The sequence below is a fragment of the Aphis gossypii genome, chromosome X, assembly GCF_020184175.1.
Source record: "Aphis gossypii isolate Hap1 chromosome X, ASM2018417v2, whole genome shotgun sequence".
Classification (NCBI taxonomy): domain Eukaryota; kingdom Metazoa; phylum Arthropoda; class Insecta; order Hemiptera; family Aphididae; genus Aphis; species Aphis gossypii.
The window spans coordinates 57,384,643-57,403,891 of NC_065533.1; the positions used below are offsets into that span (position 1 = coordinate 57,384,643).

At 25.2% G+C, this 19,249-nt stretch overlaps 2 protein-coding genes across 4 annotated transcripts; one reads left to right on the forward strand and one right to left on the reverse strand.

Moving 5' to 3' along the window:
• Positions 1–768: 768 nt before the first annotated feature.
• Positions 769–14,979, reverse strand: LOC114129401 (uncharacterized). 3 transcript variants are annotated; one of them, XM_050206822.1, is made up of 3 exons: positions 13,616–14,979; positions 13,257–13,393; positions 769–3,527 (listed from the first exon to the last, which is right to left on the reverse strand). In XM_050206822.1, exon 3 carries the CDS (start codon positions 3,131–3,133, stop codon positions 1,406–1,408), a length of 1,728 nt encoding a protein of 575 aa, XP_050062779.1. In that variant the 5' UTR covers positions 3,134–3,527; positions 13,257–13,393; positions 13,616–14,979; the 3' UTR covers positions 769–1,405. The 3 variants fall into 3 exon arrangements, with proteins under 3 accessions (XP_050062779.1, XP_050062778.1, XP_027849928.2); XM_050206821.1 differs by lacking the exon at positions 13,257–13,393; XM_027994127.2 differs by having other exon boundaries at positions 13,257–14,979.
• Positions 8,897–16,316, forward strand: LOC114129405 (putative serine protease K12H4.7). Its single transcript, XM_027994129.2, has 10 exons — positions 8,897–9,017; positions 9,480–9,720; positions 9,819–10,000; positions 10,294–10,523; positions 10,725–10,860; positions 10,997–11,183; positions 12,275–12,407; positions 14,986–15,118; positions 15,821–15,990; positions 16,083–16,316. The coding sequence occupies exons 2-10, from the start codon at positions 9,502–9,504 to the stop codon at positions 16,199–16,201; spliced, it is 1,509 nt and encodes a 502-aa protein (XP_027849930.1). The 5' UTR covers positions 8,897–9,017; positions 9,480–9,501; the 3' UTR covers positions 16,202–16,316.
• Positions 16,317–19,249: the final 2,933 nt, after the last annotated feature.

Genomic DNA, 19,249 nt, shown 5'->3' on the forward strand with positions numbered 1-19,249 from the left:
TTGTATTGGACATGTTATAAAACTATTGGGTATCAAGTGATAGGTATTATAAGTATGTTAAAATATTATCTTTAATTGAAATTAAATTCTGAAACTAACCGTAATAGTTTCAACTTTCAAGTGTATGAGATGAAAATCGAATTAATCATTAATGATTTAAAATTGAAATTGTGTATTTTTGATGTTATTATGATATAAAATAAGGTTTTTTAGTTTCACATAATTCTGATGTAGAAATATTATTTATAATATGAGGCGAATGAATACCTACTAGACATCTATAATTAATCAAGATTATTTCAGTAATTCATCCATAGTAACAATTGAAAAAGATGTAAAAATTGATCTTGAATTGATAGTCGTAAACAAAAGAAAAATGAATTTTGAATAATATGTTAACAACCATTAAATACTATAATTAAAAGTAAGTGTTAATATTTTTGTTGAATTTAATTTTTAATATAAATGGGGGCAAAGCCTCCCACCTTGTTAACTTTGGTAAAATATTGAGGTAGGGCTATAGCCCCCTAAGATAGAGTTAGTATTAGTTGCACCACTAATTATACCTACCTACTCAATTTTATAGACACCATCAATTACATAAAATATAGCTCAATATTTTACTAAGGAGAAATAAACTCAACATCCTACTTCATTGAATCATTTGGACATAAAATTAAAATTTAACAAATAAATAATACCAAATAATATAGTGCAAAAACATTTATTTTAATAATTACAATTATTCAATTGACATGGAAAAAAATTACATTTAACAAAAAAAATTCACTATAATATACTATTATATACTATTTATTTTACTGATAAAAGGTACAATTTTAAACATTTAAAAAATAAAAAAGGAGCCATGCCCATGTATCTATTATAAATTAATAATCTAAAAGAAATATATGGTGGTCAGTCATTTTTATGAAATACATGGTTGTCAATATAGTCATTATTAATTATTATCTGATTATGGTATGAAAACTGTTACAGAATAGATAGTAGGTAGTTATATACAATTCACAATAACAATGATCAATGTTTCTAAAATTGAACATTAAAAAAAAAAAAAAATCATAATTAAGTTTAATAATAATATAGCGTAAATACATTTATATAAATAATTACAATTATTCAATTGACATAAAAAAAGTTACATTTAACAAATAAAATTCACTATATAATAAAAGGTACAATTTTAAATATTTTAAAAATAAAAAAGGGACCATGCCCATTTACATATTATAAATTAATAATCTAAAAGAAATATATGGTGGTCAGTAATTTTTATTATCATATTATAGTATGGCAACTGTTACGGAATATATAGTAGTTATGTATAATTCACAATAATAATGGTCAATGTTTCTAAAATTGTAGATAAAAAAAAAAATCATCATTAAGAAGGTTGGTTACAAATCATTGATGTTATATCATTGCAATCTAAAAAAAGTTTAACAATAATAGCATTCATACCATCGTCGTTAATGACAACCATTTTAAATGTTGTTTTGCCATTTTTACATATGTCAACAAACAATTTGTTTGAATAAGACAGTTTGTTTAATCCAAGAGAACAAGACAAATCTGTGGTTTTCATATTAATTATTGATTTTGGAAGTTCATATAGTTCATCAACAAATATCTTCTGACATACAAATTCATCTACAAGTTTTACTCTAAGGCCTAATTCATTTTCACCTAAATATTTTACTCTCTTGTATTGTGATCTGATTTTAGCCACATATAGTTTAAAAACTTCTGGGTTAGAAACAGTTGGCAATATTTTAGTAGTGTTTAGAACATATGAAATTTGTTTTGCCTCAAATGAATTTAATCGGACTGAGAAATAGTTCATACTAGAATAATTGATCACGCTCACTTCACATGGTTCAATAACTTGAAAGAGATTTAAATTACCAATCTCCAAGTCTATTACACATGGATTGTCAATTTTTTTTACGTGCATGACTTTTGACTCATCAATGCATTTAGCTATTTCATTAATAAAAGCCAAATTCATGCTTTCAAGTATATTATTACAATAATTTTTTGATATATCTAAAGAGCAGTGTATCTTAACTGGAGGTGCTTTCCGTAGATAATCACTGGGTTTAAATATTTCAGAACAGTATTCAAATGTCATACAATCGATTAAAAAACATTTATACTTTTCACAATCGTTATATTTCATTATTACTCTTGCCCGATATAATTTTAAATCGTTGGTATTTTTAGCGATTACTATTTGACCCTCTTTAGGATGTAATACTGGAATCCACTTTGTCTGATTTTCGATTTCAGTTCTAATACATTTGCCAATTTGATAACTCAATTCAGTTTCAACATAAAAATGATTCATGGATAAAACAGGTCCAATATTAACAACCGTTGTCCTTGAATTTGGAAATATTTTATTCAACATTTTAATTTTTGCACAGTTTATTGGATCATCAGATATTCCAGGAACAATACCATTCCAAACTAAATTGTATACAATATCAAGTACATCATTTTCGTTATGTGATAATGTAACTAAATATGGCTCATTATTGCTTAAAAAAGTGGTAGTTATTTGATAACAATTGAAGAATTTACGAATTGCATCATATAAATCTAGAACTGATAATTGTTTTTCATTTTCTTTCGATACATTTCTCAAACAACAACGAAAAGCCATCGGTGTTACACTATTAAGTTCTTTTGGTAGATCTTTAAATTCAGTAACTAATGCTTGAGAAATCCCAAAATCAATAAAAGTTACATAAAGTCCCAATTCAGTAATCCTTTCGACTGTAGCTCTATACCAAACACCATATAAATCATGAGCAGCAATTAAATCTCCTACTTTTGGAAGCTTTGTTAATGTAGAATCATGTTTATCTAATTCTTTACTAATTGATTGAGTATATTCATAATTTTCAATGTTCTGTACATGAACATGTTCTAATGAATTTATATTTGAGACATAGACATTCCACACATCACCTCTAATAGGTTTTTTTACAATTGGAATATGAATATTATTTTTTGAATTTAATTCTTCTGATTGTGAGTTTTTAAAAGATAACAAAGTTGAAAATTGAGTTGCAACCTCACTCATGTCACTTGTTAATTTTTCAATCATGTTTTTTGAATTATTTAAGTTGTCTTTTAGGTGTTTTATTCAGAAATAATTATTTTCTGCAATAATTTCTTTCTATACTACTATTTTCTGTTTTTATACAAAAACATCAAATACACAAAATTTATCAATATTTTTTTATATCTGTGCAATGAGTAAAAATTTATTAGACTTTATGTTATATTTATGTTACTTAAATATATTTGGATAATATAATTTGGACTGTCACAATGTCACACATCCATAATCCATTACATCTGCAGTATATTTATTCATAAATGGCTTCTGGTTTCTTACTTTAAAACAAGCTTCTATTTCCTTCTTTCTAGTTACATCCAACTTTAAATAATTTTTTTAATTATTTGTAATCTCAGGACGTCTGTTGACTGTTACTGGTCTAAAACATAATTATAATAATTATATTATATACTTGAAACAATTTAATTCAATTTATTATTTGTTTATAGTGTTTATACTATATATTAATATAACAGTATTCAGTATAAAAGTAAATTAAAAAAATACATAATGTGAAATGGAAGAATAAATAAATGTATAAATTGTTATACAAATCATTATAGATATATATTTTATAGATTACATACTCATATTATAAAATCTTTATATATATATGTATATTATATAAAAACAAAAACTAGAACCAACAGCATTTTTGTAGAAGCAAAATAATCATTATTTCAACAAATATATTTAAGAAACAATAATAACGTTTACTATTACACGTATTATTACATTTGTCCCATTTGGGAATAGTAAATATTTTTTTTTTCTTAAACTTAATCAAATAGTTTTAATTTATATTAATAAATAGATGATAAAATAATAATGTTGTTTATTTTTTCATAAGGTCCTGAACATTTTTTAAAATGAAATATAAATCAAGATATAGTATAAACGACAAATTAATTAACTTGTATTATTAAATTTTAATCCAATATAAAACTGTAAGAAATTAATTACATTATAAATAGTTTTTTTAATAAATTTATTTAATAAGTTGCCAAACAAAATAAAAAAGATTCCAGTATTTTACACAACTCGAATTATAGACATATTATACTATGACAATTCATTTTAAATCATAGTAGTGAATATTCACTGTAAAAATATCATGGCTTAAATAATTGAAATTTAAAATTTAAAATTTAAAATCTATGAACAATTGTTCATAGATGTTATTAAAATGTACACATCACAGCTAAATAAGTATGTAGACTACACTGAAAGTAGAACATTTTTCATACGAGTGGCATGTCGATAGGTATTTCAATATGTGGTTACTCCATTTAAATCTAAAAGATATATTTTGGGAATGTGTACCATTGAGAAAAATAGATGGTACAACTATTGAGGTTCAACATACCACAATAACTTGACAAAGTATAATTATAACGAAAGGTAGCAAATGTTTATTAACTGATGGACCTCCATTAGGAGAAAATGTTAATAAAAAAAGAAAAAAGAAATTTGAACAATAATATTAATTGTAATCAGCCTAATAATGAAAGTTATGGTTCATTGTAAATACCTACCTATTTATAATTTTAAGATTTATTTTTTAATTTTTAGTATTTTATAACTTCTCTTTACCTATACCAAACCTGTAGCCAGATCAAATTTTCAGGTGGGCCAAAGCAAACTTTTTTTTTGGGGGGGGGAGCATTATATATAAAAACAATGTCTTTCTAATATTTTTTTAAGGGGGAAACGACTGGGTTTAGGGAGGAGGGCAACGCCCCCTCCCGTGGCTATGGGCCTGACCTATACACGTGATTTAAATTTTAACTTTAAGAACTTATATGTTATTATTATTTATTAATATGAATTGTATAAACTAACTATTTGTACATACCATACACGTGATTAGAATTTGAGATGTAGAGAAATTAGAAATTAGAATTTTGAATGTAGAGACAGAAGAATAGAAGAATCAACCAATAATATATATTTCAAAAATAATTAAAATGTATAGAACTTGTTTATATAAACCCAATCTATTGTTGATGGAAAAGGTCAAATAGCTTGACTATATTAATTAAGCTTATTGTTATCACTAATTGTTTTTAAATAGAACCAAGACACAAATTAAAAATGCTAAAAAAATCTTTTGTTGTTAATGTATAATTTTTGATAAATATTTAAAGTTCAAATTTGACAACATTTATCAAAATCTCGAAAATGTTCAAATTAATTATAATTAAAAATTATAAATACTTCAATTTTTATACCTGAAAATAGAAAATTTGAAACAAGAATTCTCATTAACAATTCATACTGTAATCTTAAAATACCTAAACACAGTTTTTATTATAGACATTTAATAATCACGTTTAACATTAATAAAAATAACACAATTTTTTAATTTTCTAATTATATTTTAAAAACCATACAAATTATAATAGGTAAATTATTTTAAAAATTATACTATTTTTCTCTTAATAATTATCATATTTTTTTTAAAAAAAAGTAAAAAGTTTTACTAATAAAATAATTTTACAAAAATGTAGTTCTTAAAAAGTTAAATTAGGTTTATACCAACTAACAGCTTTTTTATTTTGTACTGATTTAAATTGTTTCATCCTCATTGTAATATAATATTTTGATAATTTGGCAGTTTCTTGTCTTAGACAGCTTTATTATTGAATATAATATACCTACCATCAGTAGTTTGTAAATTAATAAGAAGGATGAGCACGTAAGTTAGGTTAGATTTGGACCAATACATATATTATTTTGGCATATATTATATACTATTATAGTCTTTAATTAAAATTGAATTCTGAAACTAATGGTAATATTTTCAAGTATGTCAGATGAAAATCGAATTAATCATAAACGTTTAAAATTGAAATTGTGTATAAATGTACATAGGTAATTGATAAATAATAAGGTTTTTTAGTTCTACCAATATCTAATAGGGATATATTATGTATAAAGTAATATTATACAATGGTTAAGGTTAATCTTATGGATTTTGTTAAAAAAAAAATAATAAAAAAAATATTCTATTAAGTGCCTCGATGCTTTTTTCCACTGTGTGGGTCCCCTTGTTTTATGACTTGTGTACTTGTTGATTGGTGCTGCTCGATGGGTTATTTTCTCGATTTCTGCTTATCCTGGATTAATTCTGCTATTTCTCTTTATTATCTGAAATGGAATATAATAAATTTGTGTTCTTTAGCGTCTCTACAGTTAATTTATTAGCTGATCATTTTGTATACCTTAATAGTGTTGTTAAATCAAAAAACACCCTAATTGTTTATTCAATTTTTCCGTCTCTTATTTTTTCAGATCAAAACTTGCTTCAAATTAATTTACGTTTGACAGTATATGCGCGGTTACGGCTGTAGTTGTTACTGCAGTAGTAAGTGCTGTTGGTAGTTATCGTAACTCTCCGAGTATATTACGATATTGCTACGCGCTCTGATATCCTATAATAAATACAATACATGTACGTATTAAAAATGTTAGTGGTTAAGTAATAACAAAGAAGAAATTAAACATACCTGGTGAGCTGGGAAAATGGTGTCACCCGCGTTCGCGTCTGTTAAAAATTTAATATAATAAGAGCAATGTATTATAGGCCTATAATCAGTATAATCAACGGGCGGTAATAAAATATCATTTATCAGAAATTAATAAAACAATAAAAATACATTTTATAATATTTTTACCATTTATTTATTACACCTATAGGTACTTCATAACATGGATTCACGGTTAGGTACTCATTTTGTGGCCCATTACAACCATCTAGATAAATCAAAATAAATCTACGAACTAACCGGTGCAAAAGTAGTACGAAAAATCCAAATCTCTAGTAATTATATTAATATACTCACTGACTTTTAACCGTTCATTGCAACGGTCGACATCATAAACATTATCATGGTCGCCGGTGACGAATACCCATCAGCCATCGACAAATAAAGGGTTCACTTTGATAGTTCACAGTTTTGAATGGAAAATAGCAACGATATAACGTTTTGAAAATTATTGTGATCGATCAGCACAGGTAGGTACTGTTTCAAGAATCTTAGAATATATTTGTTTTTTATTTTGATGATTTTTAGTCCAAACATAGATATATTAAAAGGACGCCATATCTGCATGTATTGTTTCCGTCTTATACGGTATAAGTACCTACCGTACTTGTAATACATTAATACGGATACCGGATACTTAGAAAAATTTTTTTTACTATTATTTTCACTCGCCTATCTACCAACGGTGACTGTTTGACTAGGTACCTATGTTTTAGCATAATACTGTAATGTGTAAAAGGCGCGGTAAATTTAAATTTATAGATACTATTATTTAATTGCTGTATTAATTAATTTCAAATTATCGACAATTATGATTTTTGATGTTATAATAAATATTTATTTTTCGAATACAAATACAACTGAGTAGTTACCTATAGCCGTTGCAGGTATTTTCCTTATCAAATGTAACTTTTTTATAATAATAATAATAATAATAATCGTTATTAAAGGAAACATAATTCCAATTAACACATTTTTTTTATAATATATAATATAATACAAAATATTTATAGCTATTTATATACATCATTAATAAAAAAAAATAAGAACAAAAATTGTCCATTTCAAATGTCTATAGAAAACTCAAAAAAATGTTTTGGAAATTATACTACGCACAGAAAATGCCTTCAGTAATTTGGTGGAAAATTCAATTATAGTTGTATTTGTTTTTGAATTACAACAAAAATTAATTTTTACTGAGAAATTTTTACTTTTTACTCCCAAAGTACCAACTGGATTCACTATAAGAAAATATTTTGACGATTAAATCATTTTTACTGTTCCATAAAGTGATATAATGGGCAAACAAATTCATCATCTTTTGAGGCGGTAAAAATGCTTCAATTTTAAGATTATTTTGTTTTTAATTTATAAATTAACAACCTTAAAAACTTAACATTTTCACAAAGTATTTATATTATTATGTTTTATACAATATAGCAGAAGTGCTAAACGGTCGATCGCGAACAATTTCAAAGTCAATCATGTTAGAATTAATTTTTAGAGCCATGTGCTATATTATGTTTCTTAATAATTATAATTATTCAATTTTTATTGATATCATGCAGGGCATTTTGCGTTCCTAGTTTTATATTCTACAGTAGTACGGTCTAAATATTTTTTGTCAACATTGTGTTCCATAAACTTGGATTTCAATTTTGTTTGTGTTCTAAATTTCTAAATATTGTTTTATAGTTTAGAATTTAATCTAATTCTCGAATAATTACTGTCCTGTTTTCTTTCTTAAATTTTATAGGTCTCCAATTAAAAAAAAAATAAATTGAACCGTACTTGTATATTAATGTTAAATACTTATAACTGAATTACCCATTGCAATTTTATGTTGTTAATATTTTTACTGGTTTATCATTTTTTTTAGGTGAAGCATTAAAAGTTGTAATGTACTGTATACACATCAAATAACAACGTTATGGTTTACTTATCAGATATTAGTTAACTGTTAATAATTAAAAATACAAATTGCATTAAAAATTCTTTTTCATTTTATTCATTAAATAATTCTTATTTCTAATGAGATCGTCAAAATTCTTTAATGATATCAAATGTGTAATAAGCATAATAAATAGTACATTTAGTTTATTTCCAAAAAGTAAATAAAATTAGTTTATAGCTCGTTAAGTTTTTACAATTAGGTGAACATTTTTTTAACCTTGAATGGAATGTTTTAAGACACAAATACAGAAACAATATATTCACAGTAGAATACTTAGTTGCCTTTCAATTGGAAGTTATTTTTTAAGATTGTGCCAAAACGTTGCAAAGTGAAATTCTTGAATATGTATAATATAATATCAATATAAGTGAGTAAATTTTGTTTTGATTGCATTATTTTATTTTTTATTTTATATAGTTTGTATTTTAAGAATGTTGTCATTAAATATTTGTTGAAATACTTTCCCTAAAAGAAAATCATGAAAATAAATTATTAGTGATAATTACTGAGGTTATGAAAATATGAAATTTGAACTTTGATTTTATAATTACATTATATTTAGAGGAATTGCTGGATTACGATAACTTTATCCAAAATTCAAAAATTATTTTTAAAAGTTTTAGGTAGATATTATATAATATTGAATAAATATTTTGTAGGTTATAGTATATTTATAATATAATAATCAAACACCTGCCTTTGCTATTTTCAGATTTAAATAAAACTGGTCTTATAATGTTTAAGCAACAAAACTTATACTTATGATTTACTTACTACGTAAGACTTACGCAGTAAGTATAACTTTAGAACAATTTCTGTCTTTTTTCAGCTTGAGAATTTTAATTTGAAAAATGAGTTTAATATTTTGCCTGTTGTGGTGTTGCCTTTGGTGGGGCTCATCAGCTGAGTTTAGTAGTTTTACAAGTCTTGTAGGATTAGGAGCACCAACTTCAGCTTTTATTAGAGCAAGATCTATAAAGATGAGTCTAAATCAATTTAATGTTGAAGACAGTTGGATTGAACAGAAACTGGATCATTTTAATCCTAATGATAAGAGAACGTGGAAACAGGTATTCATTAGTTTAAGTATTTATGATTAGCTAAAACGTGTTATAACTTATAACGATTCAGTAAATCTAGTGTTAACAGTCTAATCGCATTCTTTTAGAGATATCATATGAATTCGGAACACTATAAAAAAGGTGGGCCAATATTTTTGTTGATAGGAGGAGAAGAACAAATTTTATTGAGGTGGATGTCCGATGGAGCTATGATAGAATATGCTAAAATTTTTAATGCTCTATGTTTTCAATTGGAACATCGATATTATGGAAATAGTCGTCCTACTGAGTAAGTGTTGCTTACAGAGTTACTACAAATTATTAATTTAAATGGTTTTAATTTCAGTCAAGTAAAATTAATAAATTAAATAAATAATTAAATAAATAAATATCGTTTTAATTAAAAATAAATTATTTGTTTAAATTGATTACAATTAAATAGTTAAATAAACTATAATTATAATGAAATATAGTAAAAATATGTAAGCAAAGAAAATATTATAAGTCAAAATAATTATAAGTACTGTTTAACATAACAAAATAATTTTAGTTAATTTTTTTATTAAAAATTGTATGTTACAGTAATTTAAATACTACAAATTTAGTGTATTTAACTACTCGACAAGCTTTGGCAGATTTAGAAGTATTTATAAAGAGTAAAACAAAAAAAAACTTACGTAACGCTAAATGGGTAGTGTTTGGAGGATCTTATCCAGGAAGTTTAGCAGCCTGGTCAAGAATGAAATTTCCACATCTTGTACATGCAGCAGTTTCGTCAAGTAGTATTATAAATACAAAAATAGATAATAAAGGTACTGTATATATATAATGCATTATTTAAATATTTATTTAACCTTTCACAACAAACTTATATAAGACACATACATTTTATATCTAACGTTTTTTATACTGTATACTACATTACAGTTTATTTGACTAACGAACACTAACTTTTTTCGTGGTGGTAATCGATGATAAATATTATATAATGTTGAGATGTTTTATTTTCATAGAATATTTTAAAGTTGCCCAAAAAGCATTGTCAGTTTATAATCCAAAATGTAGTGCACACATAAGAAAAGCAACGGAAATGATTAGTGATCTTTTAAAAACCGAAAATGGAACGAAATATATTGAACAAAATTTCAAGTAGTTATTGATATATTTATATATGTATATTGTATAATGTATATTATATACACAATATACACATAGTTATTAAATTAATATCAAAATAGTTAATACAATAGTGGTAAAATAATAAACTAAAATTATTTAATTTCAGAACATGCAATCACATAAACATAAACGTTAAAAAAGATATAAGACAACTGTTCCAACAATTAGCTGTATCGTTTTCAGCAGTAATACAATACAACCGAGACAACAGATATTACGAAAACATTAACCAATCATTTATTACAATAATAACGTTATGTGATATTATGTTAAACAGGACATTAGGAAATCCGGTAAGTATTTTATTAATTAGCAATTCTATGATAAGTATAATAAGCATAAATATTTTAAATTTATGATTATGAATAGTGTACACTGTATAATATTAATAATCTGTCAAAAAGCTGTATGTAGATTTTGTTTTGTTTTCCATAATCTATAACAGGAGTGACCAATAGGTCGATCGCAACATTATTTATCATTTTCTAAATTTTTTTTTTTTTGTAAATTTGTGTATCTGTATATCCCACTAATATAAAAATTAGATTTAGAAAAAGGCAATAATAATTCTGAAAAATGAGTCTTTTAACTGATATCGTTACGACTAATAAAGTAATAACTATCGTGTGAAATTAAACTTGTTAATAATACTTAATATGTGTGTACAATGTACGTATAATATTTTTTTAGTAATTATTATTGACAACCTTTTTGTTTTTTAGTCGATCACGACAACCTAGAAAACTCAGAGGTCGATCACAAGTCTTTTAAAGTTGGCCACCCCTGTCCCCTGATCTATAATATCTCACTAGATACTAGATACTAGAAAATCAAATAGGTACCTACCCAAATTAAATATTATGAATAATATTTTTTTGATAAAAGGCCAACTAAAGTAAGTAGTATATTCTACATATACTCTGTCATATGAATAGAAATTTTAACTAATAAAGACATAAATGAAACATTTTTTCTCAAGTGGCGAAGCTTGAAATAAAGACTTGTTAAATATTTAATTTAAAAAATATGGAATGTAATAGACTGATAGTCGATAGGTATCTACAATACGTACCTATCCTTGTTAATATTTTAAACATGATTTAAAATTATTAGTTAGACTATTATTATAGTCTACTATAATAATAGTAGATATACCTACTAGCAAAACAAATTAAACGTTCTATTAGAACATTATTTTTTTAAATAAGTATTTAAATAGAAAATAAGTTATCAATCTGGGTGATCTAACAGCTTTAATTTTTTGGTAGCTATACTAAACGGCCTAGCTATATATTTGCAACTATAAGTGATTGATATAATTTAAGAACTAGTAATAATAATTGATAAAATGATAATTCACGAATTATGATTATATTTTTCTCAGCTCGACAGATATATAGTCGTGCACAAAATATTAAGGTACGCTACTAATAGAAGATGTTCATCCTATTCATACCAATCTTCACTTAAATCCAATGCAGAAATATCTTGGAACAAAGGATATGTAGCATCAGGAGGTTAGTATACCGCAACTTTTTGAGCAAATATAATTAAAAAATTATAATTGATTATTAACATATCTTTTCGAACTCGGAAATTCCGAAGTCTATAAGTTATTATAATATAATTAAAATGTTGAGGCAATATTGTAACAACGTGACGAAATTAGCGCGCTTCGTAATATCATTAGAATTATTCCCAGAGGACGAACATTTTATGAAATAATTTATTCTTGTAATAAAACGCGGGAATAATGCAGTTTAGACGTTTAGTGCTCCCTCGCCAATTTGATTTTTCTTTATCGAAACTTATGTAACTCGACAAATTAAGAACGATGCCACAATCGGAATTGTCATTAGGACTTAGTTTCGAAATTATGGTCTTTGGAAGTTAACAATTTTGAGTTTTTTTACTCATACCCAATATACGTTATAATTTACCTACCACGTTTTTCATAACAAATTTTATTTTTTGATAATTATGTATTTTAGCCTGTATAAAAAGGTTGTTCCTCAGAATTTATCAAAAATAATTAAAAATAATTACAGAATAAAATATCGTTAATTTTTTTGTAGGACATGTCATTTGTTAGGTGAAAATTAGAATTATTGAGCAGTGATGCCTACATTGCCACTCACTCACTGCAATGTGCTCGGACAAAAAAATCGAAAATATCCCTCGACTCTTTGAGTAAAACTATTTTGGGTAGGCCTCGGAGTTAAGAAAAAAAGTACAAAAATTATACAAAAAAGTAAAAACGACCAACTAATGGCTATACATTATTAGTATGCTCGATAAAGTATAAATATATACCGTAAAAATATTTCGTTTTTTTTTTATTTGTAAAACAAGTTTGAAAAACTTACCATTTTTTCATGCTACGAAATCATTGTATCAAACTCTATTTCACGGTGAAATGATGCTCACAGCAGTATGTTTAAGTAACATAACTTATTATAATGTCAAACTTGAGATCCTCTGCGTGGTATTATAAAACAATGTTCTGCTCATTCGTATAAAACATAAAATCGTAAACTTTGGTAAGCTATAACATTAAAAGTAAGTCCAAGCGACTAATTCCATCATTCTTAAATCTTCAAGTTACATAAGTTTCAATAAAAAAAAAAAACAAATTGTTGAAGAGGTACTAAACTGCATTTATACAATTTTTTTCTCAGTTGATAATTATACCAAATATAAGTACTTAAAAATATATTTTACTCACAGATGAGTTTAATGGAGCGGCAAATGTGTAATTCGTCGTTGTCTACGGCGCACTGGTTAGGTCACGTATGTTGTTACGGTCTTGAACAAGTTGAACATCGTGGCAATATAAGTTTCCGTACAACTTAAATCATTGAGTAATATAGTATTATAGTCATTGCTCAATAACTTAAGTAGACAAACTTAACAATCGCGTATAACCTTAATTTGTCTCCGTGTTTTTTGGACGTTCAGATTTCAGATCACAGGTGAACAAAAATACGATCAGCTGATCGAACTTCATATTTTCTATATTGTTTTTCTATGGTTATACATTTATACACTACGATGTTTTCTCAATCGTAGGTTGGTACTCAACGCCATCCGATGGATCGAGTATAGACAATCGGTAACGACCAATATTTTTATGCTCAGACTGATAAGTTATATCACCCCTTTACAACCGTCTAAAATAAAAAAAAAGTCAAAAAAAACCTTAAAGTTTTTTTTTTTAATTCGTAAATAACCCTTATGTAAAGTTATTTAATTGTAATACGGAGAAAAAACAATTTTAAAAACGATTGAATTTAAAATGAATAAAACTATAAAAGAAATTTCTATTTCAAAACAATACAACATAATATTATTGTATCTATATGAATTTTAGTTCATACTTTGATAACTAATTCTTTAATTCAATAGATTATAAAGAACACACGACTCGTTGATATTTTAAGTAAGATTTTCATTTATTTTTATAATCATTCAAAATGTCCTCCATTAACTGATATACATGAATCGATTTTAAAAGCTCGTGAACTTTGTAACGAAATCAACGTAATGTTAGTGAGAATATTTTGCACATTTTTACAATAATATTATGCCTATTGCCTACTGTAATAAAAAAAAAAATGAAGTTGTTTTTGACTTTTATTTTCAATTTAGACCATTGTAAAAAGAAGGATATAGGATATATATTAGGCATTATTAGATTGACAAAAACTGCACTACAATTATACTTCGAATAATAGCTACTAACTTTTCAATTACTATAAGTTTAAGTTACATCGGAGAACGGATGCAATCTAATCATAGCGTACAGTTGTCGTCGAATGCATCGTGTTAAATGCAATTTAGGTACATGTGAGATGTCTTGTTATGTTTTGCCTTGTTTTATCGCGGACCACGGGTGTAGAATTGTATCATTGAATTAGGTAACTACACCGAGAATGTGAACTTGTCTTTGTTTATGTTTTTTCTGGGTTTGTTGATTGATATTATTTTTATCGTCTGTGTGAATATCAGAGTAGGTATTATTATTCTATTTTATTAAACACAACTATTTTATTTGTTTACACGTGTTAATAAAATGAGATAACTTTTTTATTTCAGATCGACAATGGTTTTACCAGCTTTGTACAGAATTAGGCAATTTTATAACATCTCATAAAAATAATCACTTATTTGGTAATAACATACCATTAGAATTTTTTACTGATTTGTGCGCTGATGTTTTTGGGGAATCGTAAGTTAATACATACATATTTTATATATATATATAAATATAATGTACCCTGTGTATTTTGGTGTAAAGTTCATTTCAAATAATATGTTGAACAATAACTAATGTGTAGAGAATTTATTATATATATATATATTATAGGTTTATCGTTTATATGATGAATTATGTAGGTAACGAGAAAAGTAACAAATTTCAACAAGGTCTCTAGAAAGAGCTTTAGGTGTTCTAGCACCTTTAGATTTCTAATAAGCACTTGCAATTTCCTAAGTTACATACCTACATTATCAAATTATAAGCTCGTAAACTTTTATTTTTCTTAAAAATTGAAATGGTCTACAAAACTAACATACAAACACAAAATATGTTCTCACCTATAAGTTTGTATGTTTGGATATGTTGATGCTAAATTTATAGACAATATAATATTAAATATTATTATAGATATTTGCAGTAGACCTAATACAAATTAAAATTTGAACACACGTATTTATTGCTATGTACTCTGATATCCTATACAACAATATAATCCATAAAGGTACTGCAACGTAAAGTTAACGTATAACGTATATACTTATAGTAATGATATTATGTAGGTGTATACTAGATGAATAAATTTAATTTGAAATCTATATAGGTAACTAATAAAAACAATACTTCAGAGATGATTTAATTTATGTTTAATATTAATTAAACTATTTTGTTTAGTTTTAATTTAGATGCATTGAAAAAGGCAGTTGAAAAGACATCTATTATGTACCATGACTTAAAAAGCAAAACGAGTAGGATTGTTTATTTACATGGATCTATCGATCCATGGAACGGATTAGGTCTTACTAAACTGAAAGCAAATAATTCCGCTTCAATTTTTATTGAAGGTAATATTTAAACTTTTATTATGTTATGTTAAAATTTAAAATTCAGGTTAATGTAAAAACAAATAAACAAATAATTTATTTTTATTTTTTAGGAGTATCTCATTGTGCCGATGTATATCCTTCAACTTCATCAGACCCTCCACAATTATCGAAAGCTCGTGAAACAGTTGTCTCTTATTTAAAAAAGTGGTTGGAGGAAAATGGACCTTGATTTTGCGCTAAAAGATAATTAAAATTTTTTAAAACACAGTACCTTAGTTATAATATAAATATTTTTTCATTCTTCATACATAAATAAATTTTGATTGATACAAATTATATCAGTACATATTGTTTTAAATTATTGTTGATATATTCATTCGTAATAAGTATACTATATAAAATAGTGGTAATTTATAAATATTACCCCATATTCCAATTGTGTGTAAATAATTATATTTAAAACAACGATAAAACCAGAATTTCATTTTAACAGGCTACAATCAAAATATAAATGTATTCAAAACTTAATAACTATAACAATTTCTATTACAGTGATCAGTGTTTGATCAAAAAATGCTTGACATTGCTCAAACTGACAATAGCTCATTGCTCGGAACACAATAAAACAATCAATAATTATATATTTAGATTTATTGAGAACCTTATCTTATGTTCGCAACTGTAAAGAGAAAAACTCCACAGTCCATAAGCATTAATATTTAAATCTTTCATAATACTAAAGAACTTATTTGTTTATATTTCCACATTCTACCTCCTTGGCATTGACAACTAAAAAGCATATTAAATATTAAACATCATAACCCGTTCTGATACAAAACAATAATAATTAACATAAATATACGTCATATTATATGTAAAAAAAATATATATATAGAATCGTATTGCAATTATTCGTATAAGTTATTCCTATTCCTATATCATTATTAAATAAGTAATAATTTTTCATAAAATACCTACTACAGTCTACAACTATAAAAGTTAAAACGCAAGTAATTAGAGAGGAGCTTAATCGTCCTTATAATTTATGTGAACTGTTTAGCATCAAAACTGAAAATCACTAGTATATAAAGACTACACAATACAATGTATTATATATAATAATATAATATATAATATTATCATATTATTGTATTGTATTTATGTATACATATTTTTAAATGCCATTTAATTAGATATTTACCTGAATTAAACAAAATAATATTTGAACCAACAATATCTATGCTTACGTAAATCATTATTTTTATCTTTATTCTGTATTCGTATTTTAAACTAACATATAGTATTATTATTGTAATATTGTATTAACCTAGATAATTACAATTAACATTAATAAATAATAGCCCTGATATCGATACATAAATAATTATTGTATTCATTTATATATTTGCCTTCCTATACTTAGTTATTTAACATTAAAATCTTACTCTTAAGGCAGTAGTGATGTAGTACTATAGTAACTATATAGTACATGGTTAAAACCTATATAAGTATAATAAGCGGGCTTGGACTGTTTAGGGCATAAACTTTCGAATCGATGTTTGAACTAAATGGCCAAGATTGGTACTAGGTAGGTACGTTGTATGTTATTTGGGTTAAAGTTAGAATCTGTTCGAGTGACACTGGTGTAAATATAGGGAAGCCTAGGTGGCTTAATAATAATGAACGATTGACATGGACCCCGGGACCCCGAAACTCAAAATTTAATTAATTAAATTAAATTAACAAGATAAAAAATGTACTGTATTTATTTACAATAATGATATTTTTGTATTGATTTCTTATTTCATATTTATAATATAACATTTCTGTACATTTTAATTCAATTTTTTCTTTAGGTATATTTATTGTCTTAACATAATAATTAAATTATTTATATTTATTTTTCGATTTGAAATAATGAAGAGTTATCTTTTATTTATTGTAAGCAGTTTAGTGGTCCTAAAAAATGTTATATCATTACCAATTACCACGGACGTTGTAGAACCACTGTGTAGGTACTGCTATTTTTTAACCTAACGCTCCGTATAACTGGTCCAGAACTCTAGTCTATCACGACGATAGCAAGGCGACCAAGGGAACAATTAGAAAAGATTCATCGAGCAGACAAGTCTGATTCTTACAGCTAAATTCTTCAAATAAATTCTCAACTAGATTTCTCATAATTTTTTCTTGCTGAAGTAAGTTTAAAAAGAAAATTTAGCATCAGAATTAAATATAAGACCTTTCATAAGTTGTTCTTATGGCATTTGAAAAATGAAAATTTCAAAAATGCAACTGACTCATTTATTTTTTTATAAGCATTTAAAAAACAAATTTTTACAACATTTGTTTCAAAAAGAAATTTTTACAATTATTCTAAAAATTTAAAAACCCGTTAAATTCGATTAGCATAAGCTTGATAATTTAATACAAGTTATAAGTTCTTGTTGTTCTTACAGAATTACAGTAACCACAAAATATGAAAAATACATATACGCTCAATTATTTTTATAGAATTTATATTATATTTTATTGTATTATTAAGTTTAGAAGTTAATAAAATTAATTATTAAACAATAAAATTACGATATTACTGATGTTAGTTATTTCGTACCTATAGTAATTCAAAATTTTTTATATTTTTTAGTTACTAAAAACTTTTTGCCACTGCTGCTGTATAATTACATTAGGTAGGTACTATTAATAGCTAATAAATAAGTTAAATTTTAAAAATATTTAGATTGATCTTGACTTACATTGTACTTAATAGCTTCATAAATTATTACTTTCTCAAATAAAAATATCAAATATCTATATAGTCACAATATTTTCTTATAAATGTAAAAGTCAGAACTTTGAATAAATTCATCCAAATCTCAAAAATATTAAATTATTTTGATAAATTCATTAAATTTTTTGTTTTAACATCTATAAGATTTGAAATTTTAAGACAAGCTGGTTCTTTAAAAGTTTTTCAAGTTCCAACATTTTTATGAGCATTATAAGTTCAATTGTTTACGACATTTGATCTTTTACGCGAGCTATTAATTATAGACAAGACAAATTTTTGATTTTTCTTTTAGATTTTTTATACATAAATAACAATGAAAAATTTTTCATTGAGTCAAAGTTCTTGAAATTCTATACAAAATCCCACATAAGTAATAAACTTAAGTTGGATAAACTTAAATATGTATAAACATATTTACAATATATAGCCAATTTTCTTTTTTTGATAAGTTCAAGTCTTTAAAAAACGATCATGTTCATTAATTTG

What these genes read in the sequence shown, in the direction of transcription:
- LOC114129401 (XM_050206821.1), bottom strand. Translation starts at nt 3,133, where the DNA reads ATGATTGAAAAATTAACAAGTGACATGAGTGAGGTTGCAACTCAATTT.
- LOC114129405 (XM_027994129.2), top strand. Translation starts at nt 9,502, where the DNA reads ATGAGTTTAATATTTTGCCTGTTGTGGTGTTGCCTTTGGTGGGGCTCA. An exon ending in ATAAGAGAACGTGGAAACAG is followed by an intron (nt 9,721 to 9,818) that starts GTATTCATTAGT and finishes GCATTCTTTTAG; the next exon opens with AGATATCATATGAATTCGGA. An exon ending in TATATTGAACAAAATTTCAA is followed by an intron (nt 10,861 to 10,996) that starts GTAGTTATTGAT and finishes ATTTAATTTCAG; the next exon opens with AACATGCAATCACATAAACA.